Source organism: Teleopsis dalmanni, chromosome 2 (genome assembly GCF_002237135.1).
Source record: "Teleopsis dalmanni isolate 2A chromosome 2, ASM223713v2, whole genome shotgun sequence".
NCBI classification, from domain to species: Eukaryota; Metazoa; Arthropoda; class Insecta; order Diptera; family Diopsidae; genus Teleopsis; species Teleopsis dalmanni.
Window position 1 is genome coordinate 55,234,813 of NC_051847.1, and position 18,188 is coordinate 55,253,000.

Consider the following 18,188-nt stretch of genomic DNA (forward strand, 5'->3'; position numbering starts at 1 on the left):
TGTTTAATAATTTTCACCACAATCCGTTCGTCTAAGAAAATTGTTCTCTGTTATTCAACATATATAAATTTCTTTATTTGGCATTTTCTTATTTCCATTGTTTCGCCAAGTTGTGAACTAAATATTTAGGAATGTAATACTGTATGTAAATACATATATATATTTAACCTGTCTAGTGTAGTATGAATTTTGTGAAATGAATATTTTTTAGCTGGTTGTAATTTACAGACTAAAAAAATGAGTTCTTCAAACTCCGAGTCAGATTTTTTTGGTAAATATATTTGTTTTAATATGCTGTGTTTTTATGCATTAAATTTAATACGTAATATATATACCGACAGTGCATTTTTTTGCTATGTGCGTATGAAAATTTGTATTCATATGGTTAAATAATAATTGCAAAATAATATTAACATGCCATTTTACATTTTTCTTTCAATTTTTTCAAAAGTGTTAAAGAAAAAGGATCTCTTTAATTAACTATTCGAGACAAGTGAATAAACTCTTGTCAAGTAATCAATAATGTCGTTTGCTACCATTCAAAAAAGAAAAGTATATTTTTATTTTGTGCATTTTTTTTATAAATGACATTTCAATTCGATTTGTATATAAACATAAAGTAATGTTAAGAGAAAAAATATATAAAATAAACAAAAATATTTTTATCTTTTCAAAAAAACAATTTAATAAATTGGTAGCACACTAATTGGTTACATGATTACAAAAACAAATATGTTCTGCACCTCATGTAATATAAAACATAAGAGTAACCCATCTACGTAAAGGTTGCCTTTGTTTACCGGCGCTGCTAATGCGCAAATTCGGTTGTATTTTTTTTTATTTCAACTATTTTGTTGCGGTGGATATGAATCAATTTTTTTTATTATGGAACAAATAAAAACAATATCCTTTGTTGATCCTTGTTCTTATATAGGTTAATATTATTAACAATTTTGTTTCTAATATTTATAATTTTTTAAATAATTTTTAACACACAATTTTTAAAAAAATAATATTTAGCATTAATAATATTATTTTGTATGTAAATATTTGTTAAAAATTATTTTAAAGTGTTTTGAAGAGTTAATAGATTAAAAAAAAAAACCTAGTTATTAGTTTGATTTGATCAATTTATCAATTTTAAAATTGTCTTTTTATTTCAGGCTCGATAACAGAAGTCAACAGTCGTAGATTCAAACTGCTAGAATATATAATATTAGAAAAGAAAATCAACGATGAAATGTTTACAATATTTGACGTGAAAAAATGCTACGATGAAGATATTATTATTCCCGACAGAAAAGCTATCTCAGTGGAGGGGCTTTTGGATGCCTTACTCGTTCTTTATGATGAATGTTGTAACTCTTCGTTACGAAGGGAGAAAACTGTATCAGATTTTATAAAACTTGGTACGTTTAAATAATATATATAGTGATAAAATCTATTGGTGGCTTAGTAAATATAGTATAGACTTTTAACTTACACTTAAGATATTAAATATGTAAGTTATTTATTTAATATATAAGTAATAAATTTAATATATAAGTAATTTATTTAATATATAAGTAATTTATTTAATATATAAGTAATATATTAAATATATAATTAATTTATTTAATATATAAGTAATTTATCTAATATATATGTTTAATTATAATATATGAATTCGTTTTTTTTTTAAATAAAATTATTTCTGATATGACTAAAATGATCAATATTATATAACATTAAACTGTATTACATAGATTAATAATTTATTCTATTAATGATATACAAATAATTTATATTCATTATAGTGATATATATTACATTATTTGTTAGTTTATTTTTATATTACTATTATAAAAAATAATGTTTATTTTGCTACTTATAAAAGTTTTATCTGTATTATTATTATGTATTATTTGAATAGATGATAAAGTTATAAGTTTTAAGTTGTAGTAAAAAGTATAAAGCATAGTCTTATATCAATAATGTTATATATTTATGAAAGAAAATATGTTTGGTTCAAAAATGTTGTTAAAAGTTCTTAGCAATGAATAGAATTACTTTGAGCTGAATAAGTTTTATTAAATATACAGTTAATATTATAAGTATTATAGGTATAATGATTCTTTAGATATGGATATAAACGTATTTGCATGACACGTACCTGCGGTTGAAAAATATTAAATTCAAGTAAGTGAATTCATCGGATACCACAAATGTTATGTCTTACATATTTTGTGCTATTATATATTGTATCTTGTATACTTATATTTGCATTACATATTATTACGACTTTTTATGGAATAAAACGGTGTGGATTTTTCTCATATACTCTACATTTATACATTACAGTATCATCAGCAGATTTTATTCAGTTCAGCAATACTGAGATTGTTCTTAATGTTTACTGCAGAAAGCATATTTTTTCCAAATAGCATTTAAATAAGAAATCACTTATATTATAGCTTTAAAATTTCATTAAATCTTTATAATTATGCAATATGAATGTGTTTAATATGTTACCTAATAGATCGAAATTAACTTAAATAAACTATATGATTTCAGTAAAACCGGTGGTATCACTTATAAAACATTTACGACTGTCTCGTGATGATTTTGAAATAATTAAAATAATTGGGCGAGGTGCATTTGGTGAAGTTTGTGTGGTGCGGATGATTCAAACTCAAAATATATACGCCATGAAAATTTTAAACAAGTGGGAAATGTTAAAAAGAGCGGAAACTGCATGCTTTCGGGAGGAACGAGATGTTTTAGTATTTGGGGATAGGCAATGGATTACCAATTTACATTATGCTTTCCAAGATGATACCAACTTAGTAAGTTTATAAATGCATGATACTGAAATTTATATTTGGATGAAAAGAATGTTATTTAATTAATTTTGTTTTATAAATTATGTTTTAAATAAATAAATTTTATTTTTCACTTCTTCACATATATGTATGTATATTTATGTGTTTATAAATATCAGCGCTGTGAACCGGTTCAAATAAGAATCGAATTTTAGCTAGAATCTCTAAATTTTCAGTGTTATTAAACCGAACCTCGAATCAAACCATTGTGGGTTTGCAAATTTTTTGTGAAATAGTAGGAGAAGAGGCACGATAAATCGGTTTAAAGCACTAAACCGAATTACTTCAGAAGTTTATAAGGTTCACAGCTCTGATAAATATGCATATGCAATACATATGACTATTATAATATTATTATTGCATTATTATGTTAATATCTTTATTTCGAATAATATTAAAAGAGTATATATAGCATTTATATAATATATTAATATTATATTTTGCTTTTTCAATTTTAGTATTTGGTTATGGATTATTATTGTGGAGGCGATTTATTAACATTATTAAGTAAATTTGAGGATCACCTACCCGAAGATATGGCAAAGTTTTATATTGCTGAAATGATATTAGCAATTAATAGTGTACACAAACTTCAATATGTTCACCGTGATATAAAACCTGATAACTTGGTTTTGGATGCAACTGGCCACATACGTTTAGCTGATTTTGGATCATGTTTACGATTGGGTCCTGATGGCATGGTGCAATCGAATGTTGCAGTTGGTACGCCTGATTATATATCACCAGAAATTTTACGTGCAATGGAAGATGGCCAAGGTAAATACGGAGCTGAATGCGATTGGTGGTCGCTAGGTGTTTGCATGTATGAAATGCTTTTCGGTGAAACTCCATTTTATGCAGAAAGTCTTGTGGAGACGTATGGGAAAATAATGAATCATCAAAATAGTTTTGATTTTCCCTCACATGAAAACGAAAGTTTTGTGGTGTCGGAAAATGCAAAAGATTTAATACGAAAACTTATTTGCGCTCCTGAATATCGTTTAGGACAAAATGGTATTGATGATTTTAAAAACCATCCATGGTTTGAAGGTTTAAATTGGGAAACATTAAAAGAAGGAACAGCACCCTATATACCACAAGTATCAAGCCCTACAGACACATCGAATTTTGATGTAGATGATGATATGCGGCTTTCTGATACAGTACCACCAACATCGAATCCAGCCTTTTCAGGACTTCATTTACCTTTTATTGGTTTTACATTTTCAAAAAATTGTTGCCTTTCTGATCTGGGAAAACCAAAAGCAATACATATAAAGAATAAAAAAAATAAAGGTTCAACAATTTCAAATTCAGATTACCAAGATTATCAAAAATCATCTTATGATGATAATCGTCAACTGTTGGATGAGGTCAATTTATTAACTAAGAAGAATCTCGAATTAGAAAGTCAATTAAAAAAACTGAATTGGGATGAAAACAAACCATTTAATATAAAAAATTCAGATGAACTTGATAATTTACAACAAATTGTCGTAATAAAGTTGGAGCAGGATATAAACGAATTAAGAAGAGAAAATGGTGATCTAGTCAAAAAGTGCACTGAGGCGCTCGATCGTTCAAAACAACAAGAAGAAGAACTTAAAGATGCGATAAGTCAACGAAATTTAGCAATGATGGAATATTCAGAAGTTACAGATAAATTATCTGAACTGCGTACACAAAAGCAAAAATTATCACGTCAGGTAAATTATATATGAAATATAATCAATATATATTTTTCAAATATGTTTTTTATTTTAGGTTCGCGATAAAGAAGAAGAACTGGAAACTGTTATGAAAAAAATTGACGGTTTTAGGAATGAGCTCAGGAAAGCTGATAAAAATCGTCGAGAGTTGGAATTAAGAGTAGAAGATGCTGTTACAGAGGCAACCAAAGAAAGAAAGCAAAGGGAGCGATCGGAAGAATATTGTCGACAAATTGAAAACGAATTACGTACAAAAACAAATTCAGATGGGAGTATGTCGTTTACTTCTGGCTATAGTTCAGATAATTCCAGATATGAAATGGAACGTCTGGAAGTACAGTATAATGAACAACTTGATCAACAGCAGACACGGCATAATATGGAAACATCAGCTTTACGCGAACAGCTTAATGAATCAGAAAAACATCGGGAGTTATTATATAAAGAACTGCAACAAATACGAGAAAACTATGATTCTAATCGACTAGATTCGTTAAATGATACGGCTGATACAATAAGTGAATTGAAAAATAAAATCGATCAAGAACGAAATAACTGGCTGGAAGAAAAGTGTAGAATGCTTGCAGAAATCGATGTACAAAATAAAAATATTCTTCATTTACACTCAAAACAAATGGAAAGTGAAAACACGTTTGAAGAACTAAGGTAACATTATATTATAACATAATTTTTTGTTTTACACAAAACTTATTTTTAATTGTTCTTTTATATAAAATTTTTAATAAAATCAATATTGTTTTATGTTTTTAATTTTAATTATTTATCATTAAACATTAAATCTAAGATAATTTAAAAAACGCATGTGTTTTATATAGAATTTAAAAATAATGTATTATTTTTTTTTAAATATCCTTATATATATATATGTTTTTTAGATTAAAACGTGAAGCTATTTCTCAATGGGAACGACAGATGTCAGAAATAATACAATGGGTGTCAGATGAAAAAGATGCACGTAGTTATTTACAAGCCTTAGCTACAAAAATGACCGAAGAGCTTGAATATCTTAAGCAAACAGGTAAATATTTTTTTATATTATCGTATATTACTTATATAACTAAATTTTATTATATTAATTTCACATCTTTTTATAATCTCTAGGTCCATTTTACCAAAATTCTTCAGAAAATTTAAATTGGCGAAATAGGCGTTCGCAGAAATTAGATAAAATGGAATTACTAAATCTGCAAAGTTCACTTCAAACTGAAATACAAGCAAAAGCCACAATTTCCGAAGAGTTAAGCAAAACAAGAGCTGAACTCATTGCAACACAAAAGTAAATATAAATAATATTTAAATAAAAATATATTATATAATAATAATATATAATAATAATATTATGTAATAATAATATATAATAATAATATTATGTAATAGTAATATATAATAATAATATATAATAACAATATAATATATAAATATATAATAATATTTGTTATTATTTAAAGGGATCTACATGAAAGTAGAAAACGGTGTGAGTCTGCTATAACCGAATTACAACACAAGGATTGCCAAATACGTGATATGCAGAGAAGTTGTAATTGTTCAGATACTTGTAAGTACATTTATAAAATTTTATTTTATTTTTTATGTAACTATTTGTTTTACTTGAAAATTTAACGGTTTCGCAATTCTATTCATGTTTTAATCGCATATGTTTAGTTTTATTGTTATATTTAAATAAACAATTAGATTAAGTTTTTGTAGCTTCTTTTTTAAATAACCATATGACCATATTTGCTATCACGTAAATTGTAGTTTAAAGTAATAACTTAAAAAACTTTAAAATACATTATAAATTTAAACTATGAAAAAACCTGCTCCATCTCTATTCAGTGCTCATTGTGAAATCATTAAAACAGCGTCAATTTATTATCAATATTAATAGATTATTACATTTCAAAAAATTTATATTGCATGGTATTTCAATATAGGTTAGATATTTAAATAATATAAAAGTTTTTTAAAATACTCAAGATCTACACTTTTTGTAAATAAACTAAAAATATTCAACAATATAATGTCAAGTTAATATCATAAAGGAAATATAAATAACTTCTTCAAATTTAAAATTCAGTTCTTTATGTTGTCAATAAAAATACACCCCATATAAAAATAACACCCAGTAAGCCCCGTTAAATACATGGTTTTAAGAAAGTGATGAGCTCTATACGATATTATAAAATTTTATAACAATTCAACAAAGTGATGATATATTTGATATTTGTAAAACGATGTATGAAAAACATTTGGACGTGTTAAACATAAACATCGATCAAAAAAATACTGTTCTAACCCATTAATAGAGTTAAAATTATCATAGTGATTATGATTTGTCGAAATTTACAATGAGTCAGAGACTTTAAGAATGTCAATATATTGAATGTGTGTTTGAGATAGGTGTGGCGTTTACTTATAGTGATTGGAGCTCGTCGAGATAAAATATTAGATGCAGCCTGAATATGGTAGCATATTACCATATTATATATACCGAAATCAATTTTATAAGAATACCAAAATTTTGGGTTACGAATTTTCTCATCTATCGAATAATTCGGTATTGTAAAAATAATATGTTAAATTATTATTATAACAATTAATATATCTTAGTATGTCTATGAAAATGAGCTTAACGGCTAATGAGATGAAAACGTAGTATATATAATCACACATGATCTACAAGACTGGAGATGTACATAAACAAAAGTGCTGTGTCAGGCTGATAGCCAAAAACGGGTTGTTTGACCAAATAAGTTAGAAATATATCACTATATCACTAATATATCAATATTGTGAGCATTGGCAAAGCTAGGACCTAGGATAGTATTAGCATAGGATGGCAACTAGGGCTCAGATTCTTGGTATTTCCAAATAGTTATAATTTATCTGCAATCGGGTCGTAGGGAGATTTATTGGTATAAAAATGATAATACAAAGTATATGTAAAGTATGAAATAAATGTTTCAAGATTGTAATGAAATATAACCGTTTACAAAGATTATAAAATATAATAGATATATGACATATTGTGAAAGTAATGCCTTGTTTTCACTATGTCATTTTAAATAATAATTATAATTGTCTGGTGTGTCAAATGCGTTTTCATCACTTGACAAGAATGCGAATATGACATCATATAATTACCCATTTTCATTATACTGACAATATTTGGCATTGAAAATGACATAGCAAAAAAGAGGCATAACAGTACACAATTTATGAAGCACACAAATTCTTTTATAAATAAATAAAAGGAGTTAATACATACAATAAAATTTTTATTATTCAACAAAAAAAAAAAATTTTAGAGAAGACACACCTCCATTTGAAAGACAATTTGAAATTATATACAGCGATCAAACGCACTGCAACTACTGCTTACATACATTTTCGAATTAAAAGAATGTCGATTCTACTGTAAAAATGATGGATTTAGCTCTGTTCTAGGGTTGACAATTGATAATTATAAAGCTGAATCTAACTAAAATGGACAATGACATCTATTATTTTAATAATTTAAAAAGTTGATAAGTTTCATAAGGTGCAAAATAGACCCACTTGCAGTCGCATTTTACAAATGCATTTTAAGCGATTTCCTTTTGCATCAAAATCAAACAGTATAAAAATATAAATTATAAAATATAGTCAATATATCTAGAAATGATGTTCACATTTTTTCATACTCTAAATTAATTTTTAAAATTATTACAAAAAGGAAAATTACAAGAAAAATTTGGATTAGGTTGAAGTGGTGACCTTGTACACTTAAGCAAATTTTAACACAAATAATGACCCAAATATAGTACAAATAAATAACTGGAACTTAGGAGAGACTTCTTATTTATATATTGTAGTTTTATTATAATATATATACACATATATTTTTTTACTTAAAGCTTAAAAACAAGACACTTCTACCAAAATAAGCTTTTTATATTTACATAATATATAGTGCATATTAATATAAAAAATAAATTTTCTTCGCACATTTTATTTTACCTCAAACTTTACCAAAATATATACCACATATTGAACAGTACAGACAACTACTAAAAAATTGCATTAAATTGAGTAATTGTTAAATTTACTAAGCTTGATTTTTGCTATATTTGCTATATATGTTAGACCTATCGCATTAGCCAAGTAACAATTGTTAATTAAATTTAAAATCTCGCTCTTAAGGTAATATGTAAAAGTATGATATGTCATGATCACATAATAAAAAAAAACATATTCCGATTTTTTTCCTAGTACTAACGTGTTTCTATCATGCTAATGCATTGAACCCCCATGATACATTTTTTTGGCTTACACGAGACAACAGTTATCTTGACTAACATGTAACTTGTCTTTTATCTGTTCCTTTTCAGATATTAAATTAAGTTATGTATGGCATGAAAAAAATATGTTTTGTTTTTTTCATCTAATCAAGCTTTGTTGAAACCAGTTCACTTCAATACTAACTTGCTTTAAAGCATTTTAAAGCTTGAATACGTAAAATTATGCTCAAAATTAGCCAAAATTGGTGCCGGTCTTACTAATAAATTGTAATTTTTAGATAAAATTCGGCAACAACCTAATCTGAATAACATTTCTCAAAGTGGCGAAGACAACTCCGTCGAAACATTTTTGGTGAATAATTCTAACAATAAAACCAACCAAAAGGACTATCACCCAATAGCTAAAATTTCGTATATAAAAAAAATTTGGTACTTTTTTGGCGGTTTAATTAAAAGCGAAGAAAATATTGAAAGATATAATGAACAGAGTTCCCAATTTTATTCAAATGTCAGCACTAAATCTCCAATCAGATCAAGTCGTTTAAATAAGAAATGCATTAAAGCAGCAAAGAACAAAAGAAGAGTTCATAAATATAAGAACTCCTTACTACTTGGAATAACTTCATGTATTGTTGGCATATTATTATTATTACTACGTAATGGCTATGTATCAACAGCCAGAAGTTAGGTGTTAATAGCGTACAAATTAATTATTTTCAAGTTATTTATTTATATATATATTTATATATAAAAGTAAAAATAAAGTTGTTGATTTTAAAATATTTTCATTTTTTTTGTTCATAGTTTTTTTAAAGTCTTTATTCTTTTGTATTGTATTTAAATTTTATATATACTAGATAGTTCATATACAGAAACTCACCCAGTTCTGCTAATTTATTGCTATAATTGCTGTTTCAATTATTAATTATTATTACTTATTTTTTACAATTGTTAATTTTTTAAAATTAAATTATCTATATTTTATATATTATTATTATAATAAAATCGTAGATAAGTAAATATTTTGTAGTAGTTATTATAAAGTAGCACGTAAAGTTGCTATCACATATATACAAGTATACTATTGCCTTTCTGTAGTTCCAAGAACGATCGGGTCTATGTCCCGGAGCTATCACATATATACAAGTATACTATTGCCTTTCTATACTTCCTAGAACGATCGGGTCTATGTCCCGGAGCCACTCGGTGAGTTAAACGACCAAATGCTGCTCGCCACATCCTAAACGTCTACACAAGTAGATCACTTTTGGGTTGTAATCTGCTCTTTAATTAGAGCGGATTACAACAATAACAATATTATATTTCTAACTTAGCTGTGAATATAGACTAATCACATGTAATGGTTTTTATGAGACTTTATTTTTTTTTTTGTATATATTGATAAAAGCTATGTGAACAATGTAAACATTGAAACGAAAAGACATAGATAAGATTCAAAAACGATGAGTATTAATTGAAAAGTGTTTCAGAATTTCCATACCGAGACGAACTAATTAATACTTATAATAATATGCACGACTGCCAGGTTAAGCATATTATGTACCAAAAAAAAAATATTCTCATTCCGAATCATATACCCCAATGTAAACTCAAAATCTATAAAAGAAACATAAGACCCACCATAGCGTATGGCTATGGTAACAGTATATTGATTTATACTACGACTAGACTAAATTTAGAGTTTTCAAAAAGAAAATTCTAAGAAAAATAATTGTTACTGTAAGAACTCAAGACAGGAAATGCCGTATGACGAGGAATGGTGAGCTTTCTAGATTTTCTACAGTGAAAGATATATTTAAATTTGCTAAATTATTATGACTTATATTACTGGTTGATATCGCAAGGATGTACGCAAGAAGAGTGTAAAAATAATTTTTAATGCCCGTCCTTTAAATATGGGATATAGAGGAAGACAAGGATATGTTAAGAGACGAGCATAAGACAATACTGCCAAGCAAAGTGTAAGAAACTAAATAATTACTGCACAAAGCAAAGAATGTATGTCTACTTAAGCCGAACCTTAAGTAGAGCTGTAGTACTGAAATGATGACTGCGCTGTTCGAAAAGTAATTTTGTAATGAAAAACGTTTCTTGTAGTTTAAATTTACTTTGAGGTAAATAGAAATTTGAGGTAAATTTTATTTATTTTGGTTACTGAAGATCGCATAAATTCCTAAGAAAGTTGGCCTACTTTCCGATCGAACTATAGTTGTAAGCAGCACAACTGATCATTGGCGGCAGGCTTTGAGAAGTAGTCCTTGCTCATACTGGATAATGGGAAATAATTATTATGTATTAATATTGGGTGGATATAAATGATGTTAGTTTAGGTTAGGTTGCAGTGACAGCCTTCTGTACAAAAGCCCACTTGACTTCAAAAAATAGCCTGTTGTGGTATCATGGATTAGAGTTGTTCATAAGCAGATCAGAAGGTTCGTCAAAAGGACAGCAGTGGTCAGCGTACAGACAATGGTGTGAGCCACGACAAATGATTTATTAGGTTGTAATACAATCATGTATTACATCAGAAATATAGCATACATAACAGAGAATATAAAATTTTATATATACCCAAAATTGTTTAGAAAATTACTATTGAAATTGCTTTATTTTATTCTAGAAAGATAGAATAGAATAGAATAGAATAGAATAGAATAGAATAGAATAGAATAGAATAGAATAGAAAGTAGAATAGAATAGAATAGAATAGAATAGAATAGAATAGAATAGAATAGAATAGAATAGAATAGAATAGAATAGAATAGAAGAGTAGAGAAATAAACAGGGACCCAGCTCACAATGGAGCGGAGCACTGCGACCATAGTTGATATTTTGCGCTGCATTCTAGAAAGATACCAATATATTGAAAAGTTTTAAAACTCATATGTTATTTAGTATAATTAGTAGATTATATGTACATATTTTTATGTTAAATAATAAATGTGTATAGTGATTAAACTATAAATTAATACTTTATGCAAACTTAATTTGAAATTCAACTTTTTTGGGAAAAAGATTTTCTTTTTTATCATGTGTGTGCTATATCAAATTAACACAGTCATTAACACTATCATAATTGAATAAATTTAAATTCATTACCAACAGTCCAAGCTTTAAACTCCTTCAGATAATATGGTGGAGTAAAATAAGTATATATAATAACGCTATTTACTGGCTTTTCCTTAACGGATACACTGCCAAAATATCAGGACATAAAGACGAATATATGTGGGGTTTTTATGTCTTAAGTTAAATAAGTTTAAAGTACCAGAATCAGTAATTTCCAGAGTTAGAGAAGGACCGTAAGATACTTTTTCTGCCAAAAAAAAAATCTGCCTGTACATTGCAGAATGTTTTTTTATCATTACGTCTTATATTAGCGATACTGAAAAGTTTTGACCCAGTACTATGCTTATTTGCAAGAAGAATAAAGCAATTACATATAATATGACAAAAAGCTTCATTATCTTCTAATCAGAGACGACATCTGACGTTGTCATTCCCTAATAACAAATAAATTTTCTTATATCTATTTCATAATAGTTACATGTTAAGAAAAATACTAACATTTAATGCTTTTGCTCTTTAGCATAAAGATAAACGCGGATTTTTTTTCATAATAATTCAGATATAAGTCTTAAAAATGAAAGTTATTGCTCTCTAATTATCGTTATTTAAATATGGGTTGTATTATTCGCCAGGAATATTATTTTGTAAAAGATTAAAATATTGCTAACTCGGAATAAATCTGAGTGTAAACGTTTAGATGAGTTGTGTTGTTCGAAAGATTTTACAAAGTATCGGGACAGACCTGGTTTCTTTATTTAAAATATCCCATTTAATTCTGTTTATATTAATTTTTGCATTGATATAATAATTTTGTTTGTTTGCATTCATAATCAATGAACATTATATTTACATTTGTTTGTACAAATGTGTATAAACATATATAGTGAATATTCAATACATAACATAACAAACATATATAGTAAATACTCAATATATAATCTGCACATTTTATAAGTATTTATTTTATAGTTCTTATATATTAAGTGTTTATAATAAAGGAAAAAATCTTTTTTTTTTCATGCAAATTTCAATTTACGAATGGATCGTTGTGGTACTGCTTCACTTAAAATAAAATGGCTGAATTCAAAAAAAAAAACAGTTCAAAAGAGATCTTTATCACAAATTTCGAACTACTTTTTTAAGGATTCAACTAGTAATTCGAATAAAGCTGAACTGGAAAACAGAGAGCAGTCATTTAGTGATGATATGGTAAGTAGATTAACAGAAAACAAAGTATTGTTTAATTGTAATAGATGAACAAGTATTTTTTAAAATAATAAGTTTATGATATATAATTAGTAGATACAGATGCAATTAGAAAAAGCCAAGAAATATGTAAATATCATTAAGTCTTTCAATGTCTGTAATTACACAGGGTATTTAGTTTCGAAGTCATTTCAGACTTTGGGATGCGACTTCTTGGTCTACTAAACGAAGAAAATCGTATGAGAGATATATTTTCATTAATTACCGAAATAGAGAATATTGAAGGATAAAAAATCTTCCTCCAACATATCAAAAATGGTTAATACTAATAAATTTAATTATATGCCACTACATAATTTAATTATCTCTATTCAATTAAAGCAGAAGAATTTTTAAATGCTGATACTTAAAATAATTTTTAATTCTAAAATTGAAGAAACTACAGTTAGAAGTATTTATGTATTGTTAATAAATCGCATATATATGTATATACATTTATGTAAAAAACTAAATTATTTTTTTATTATTTGCAGTTAAATTCGGACACAAGCACTTTATCGAAAGAATTTAAAGATTCATCCGATATTACTGGTCAATTAAATTATTTTCATTTTGCATCGGATGAACGTTCTAGTAGCATGAATCAACATCACTATGGTGATAATTTTCTAGATAATAGTAGTAATGGTATGGATGACAGTCATTTGTTAAATATATCAAAGAGCAACCTAAGCATTAATCCTTCAGAAAATTCAACTATTAATATGTCGAAAATTAGAATTCATCAATTTTTGGTTAGAACTTTTAGTAGTCCTACGAAATGCAATCATTGCACATCATTGATGGTTGGTCTTACGCGACAAGGTGTTGTCTGTGAACTTTGTGGTTTTGCTTGTCATACATCTTGTTGTCAAAAAGTTCCAACTATATGCCCAGTGCCTTCTGATCAAATTAAACGCCCTCTTGGCATAGATCCAACACGTGGTATTGGTACTGCATATGAAGGTTATGTAAAAGTGCCAAAAATGGGTACTGTTAAACGTGGCTGGGTTCGCCAATTTGTCGTCGTATGCGACTATAAACTCTTCTTATATGATATATCTTCTGATCGTACTGCTCTTCCAAGTGTTAACGTAACCCAAGTACTCGATATGAGAGATCCAGAATTTTCTGTTGCTAGTGTAAGAGAAAGTGATGTTATACATGCTAACAAAAAGGATGTACCATGTATATTTAGGGTAAATATATATAATAAATATAAGAAAATGAAATATTTTTGTTAATTGTATTGCTTATCTATTTTACAGATTAAAACTTCCCTTTTAGAAGGAGGTCCGTCGTTAAATACTCTTATGTTAGCTGATAACGAATCAGAAAAAACTAAGTGGGTAGTGGCTTTAAGTGAACTGCATCGTATTCTAAAACGTAATAATCTTCCGAATACCTCAATATTTAAAGTTCATGAACTTCTTGATGGTTCTTCATCCGTGTTACGTAACGCTACTTCTGCACTTATTATATATCCTGATCAAATGCTTATAGGTAGTGAGGATGGTTTATTTAGTGTTAATCTAGAGTTAAACGGTAATTATTACTTGTTTTTTTTTTATGGTAATTATATTGTTTTTTCAAATATTTGCTTTTGTTTTGCTTTTTAGAAATCGCACGAATTGGTGACAATAAAAAAATTATACAACTCTTCTACGTTGAAGAAGAGCAAATTCTAGTCATTTTATGTGGGAAACAGCGTCATTTACGTCTGTTACCTATTAGGGCTCTCGAAATAAGTGATGTTGATTGGATTAAAGTTGTGGACTCAAAAAGTTGTATTGCCGTTTGTACTGGTATCATTAAAAATTCACCAAATCCTGTTTATTCGTTTATCATCGGATTAAAAAGACCAACAAACCAAACGCAAATTGTTGTGTACGAAATTAACCGCAATCGCTATAGGCATCAAAAAATTTGTGAATTTACTGTAGCGTATCCAGTACAAAGCTTACAAATTTTATCAGATATGCGTCTAATTGTTGGCCATCAAAGTGGCTTTACAGCCTATTTTCTCCAAGGAGAAGCAAAAGCCATGTGTAAGTTTTCATCAACTTCATCATTTTAACTATTTTAATGTATATTTATAGTGAACTCAAAATTATATATTATTATTGTAATTTTTTATTAGCTCTCATACATCCAGAGAATCAATTATGTGCCTTTTTAAATTACTCGGGAGTTGATGCTATTTGTATTATTGAAATACCATCTGGACCAAAAGGCGGAGAATATCTATTGGTGTTTCAAACACTTGCAATTTATGTCGATATGCAAGGTCGTAAATCACGAGATCGAGAAATTCTTTATCCTGCTATACCAACACACATAAGTAAAATAATATTTAATTTGCAAAAATATTTTTTTATTGTAATAACCACCATTTTTAGCTTATTCGGATGGTCATTTGTTAGTCTTCTCAGAAACTCATCTCGACGTTTTTAACGCGCAAACAGCAGACTGGGTCCAATCGATTGGACTTAAACGTTCACAACCATTAAATAATCAAGGCAATATTGTTCTATCTTACTTAACCGATTCGCCATTAATAATTTATTTAGCAAATATACATATAAGTAAGAAAACATTTACTTTCATTTATACTATAACTTTTATTTTACATTTCACTTTTCATAGAAGAAATTTTAAATATACATGGAATTGAGCGCAATAATCAAAAGAAGAAATTTTTATTTAAAGAAGTGAATAAAACTGCTAAAAAGTAAGTTTTAAACTTTTATTTAAAAAGATAAATCATTATTTGATAAATTTTTAGTATTGATAGGCGTTCTAAAATGATATCTGCTCCTACTAATTTTAATCATATTTCGCATATGGGTCCAGGAGAAGGAATACAAAATCAAAGACTTCTTGATCTTCCGACAACTGTTGAAACAGCGGACAGACTTGACAATATATTTTCTCATTCACAAACGTCACGGTTTTCAACACGACAGATATTAAACTTTAATAACGGTAAACTAAGATATACCTAAGATAAAAACAATTATATATGTTAATATTTCAAACCTTTTATATAGAATATTCATCTAAATATCATGCATCCGAAAAAATAGACGATAAACCCAGATCACCCTGTCCAATGGAAAATATGTCTTGTTTAAAAGATGTTTTGGAGGTGAGTTGCAAAGATATTTCATTTTAAATATATTTTAAGTAATCTTAAGCATACATATCTTTGAAGAGCAGTTGTTTTTTTTGATTTTGTGATACAAGAAAGTCATATTGTAAGCAACTCAACACGTAAAATTATACATAGTGTTATTTTTCTTAAACATTAACCATTAAATAGGGTGACAGCAAATCTTTTTGCGGCCAAACATTAAACAGATGCTCCACGGTGTACATATTTTTTTAATTCTATGAAAATTAGTAGTCTTGTACTGTGAATATTTTTATGATTAAGTATAATTAAGGAAAGAAACAGAAACATTATTGTGAATTACTGTTGTCCTTTCACAACGCATCAGTTAAAAGTGGGATGGTTGACCAATTTAGGTTATGAATACTTAAAAATCAGAGAGCTTATAGAAGTTATTGTCGTTACACTTGACTGCATTTGGAAAATATTGCATGAGAGAGGTTTTTAATCGTCGGGGCTGCTTACACAAAAACATAACAGCTTAAACATTCCCAAAGCTTTGTTTTAGCAAAACAAAATGTTCTTTTTAAGTATATTGCTGTTGTTGAAACATAAATCGAGGTGAATACTGGTACAGAAGTTCCAAAGTCGTTAATTGTGATATCAGCCGAAAAGAAGAAGCAAGAGTATATTCCTAATTGGTTACCTCGAAAACGGTCCATTCTAGTTTAGCTTCAAGTTCAGTCAGAAGGTACCGCGAGCATTAGACATGCCATGGTATAGTTGTTTCCGGTTCAAAATAATAGTATCTTCCTGCAAAACTCTGATTCTACTATTTTCATTTAAGATATTTTTTATATACTATTTACAATTCGCACTATTCCATACTCTGGTTTTTAGCGTCTCGCTTCACTGGCGAATATAATCGCTCAATACACTATTTAGAAAAATGAGGGCCTGATTCATACAATTTCCGATATTAATATCACATATGAATATAATGAAGACTTTAGGTACCCTCTTATGACCATTTCAGTTCTGACTCTGCATATGAGATGGAAACTATACTCTACCTTATTTGTAAGTGCCCTTATTTTGTTAGGCCAAGATACAAAATCTTGAGTTCCTTTTTTTACTGATCTAATAGAACTGTCTTTATTTAAAATTAAATATATACTCAATATTATAGACATCAGATTGCAGACTTCTACTTTTAATGTGATCCTTTAGTATGGATATTGTCTCATCCGTGATATAACAACGGGACATTATTTGTGTTTAAGTGAGCTTTTATGCAACATCTGCCACTTTAGCCCAACGTAACTTATTCTTACTTGGTTATATTATGCAGAGAACTGTTTGCATTATTTATTTAAGTTGTTTTTACAAATAAAAAAAGAAGTTAAATCTTATTGAATACCGCATCGCTCATAACGCTTTTATCTGTTTAGATAGTTGAACATAAGTAAACTGCGTTTTCTGTGAGTCTAGCTCAGGGTATAGTAAATATAAAATTAATATTAAATATTAACACTTTTAAAATATTTATATAAATTTATTAAGATATTTTTGTATTTTCTTCTTTTTTAGGGTATTGATAATATGTCAATAATATCACATAGCGTAAGAAGCAATTCACAATCGGAACCGCCATCTCCATCTACTGATATCCAATAAATTATTATTAATTTTATATTTTAAGAGTAATTAATGCATATTATGCGTATACATTAGTTTGAAATAATATAATAAAAATTTCAAAGCAAAGTTTAATAACTAAAATTAATTGTATTGTGTTTTATGTGCCTTAACAAATTTTTAAAATTTTTTTTATTTTTATATAAATATATATTATATTCACATATCTTTT

The 18,188-nt window shown here is 27.5% G+C and overlaps 1 protein-coding gene across 3 annotated transcripts; it reads left to right on the plus strand.

The window, feature by feature from the left end:
* Positions 1 to 86: 86 nt before the first annotated feature.
* Positions 87 to 18,104, plus strand: LOC119679354 (serine/threonine-protein kinase Genghis Khan). Of its 3 annotated transcripts, none has more exons than XM_038091660.1 (18): positions 87 to 271; positions 1,164 to 1,409; positions 2,554 to 2,825; positions 3,320 to 4,567; positions 4,626 to 5,236; positions 5,467 to 5,609; positions 5,693 to 5,867; positions 6,040 to 6,146; positions 13,061 to 13,170; positions 13,701 to 14,405; positions 14,475 to 14,751; positions 14,826 to 15,254; positions 15,347 to 15,547; positions 15,606 to 15,791; positions 15,853 to 15,937; positions 15,992 to 16,191; positions 16,257 to 16,354; positions 17,909 to 18,104. In XM_038091660.1, the coding sequence occupies exons 1-18, from the start codon at positions 238 to 240 to the stop codon at positions 17,993 to 17,995; spliced, it is 5,214 nt and encodes a 1,737-aa protein (XP_037947588.1). In that variant the 5' UTR covers positions 87 to 237; the 3' UTR covers positions 17,996 to 18,104. The 3 variants fall into 3 exon arrangements, with proteins under 3 accessions (XP_037947588.1, XP_037947586.1, XP_037947587.1); XM_038091658.1 differs by lacking the exon at positions 87 to 271 and adding an exon at positions 680 to 934; XM_038091659.1 differs by lacking the exon at positions 87 to 271 and adding an exon at positions 680 to 934 and having other exon boundaries at positions 16,001 to 16,191.
* Positions 18,105 to 18,188: the final 84 nt, after the last annotated feature.

Bases quoted from the DNA above. Each gene is read 5' to 3' on its own strand.
- LOC119679354 (XM_038091658.1), top strand. From the start codon at position 886: ATGGAACAAATAAAAACAATATCCTTTGTTGATCCTTGTTCTTATATA. The intron at 1,410-2,553 runs GTACGTTTAAAT...ATATGATTTCAG, and splicing joins ATCAGATTTTATAAAACTTG to TAAAACCGGTGGTATCACTT. The intron at 15,938-15,991 runs GTAAGTTTTAAA...ATAAATTTTTAG, and splicing joins GTGAATAAAACTGCTAAAAA to TATTGATAGGCGTTCTAAAA.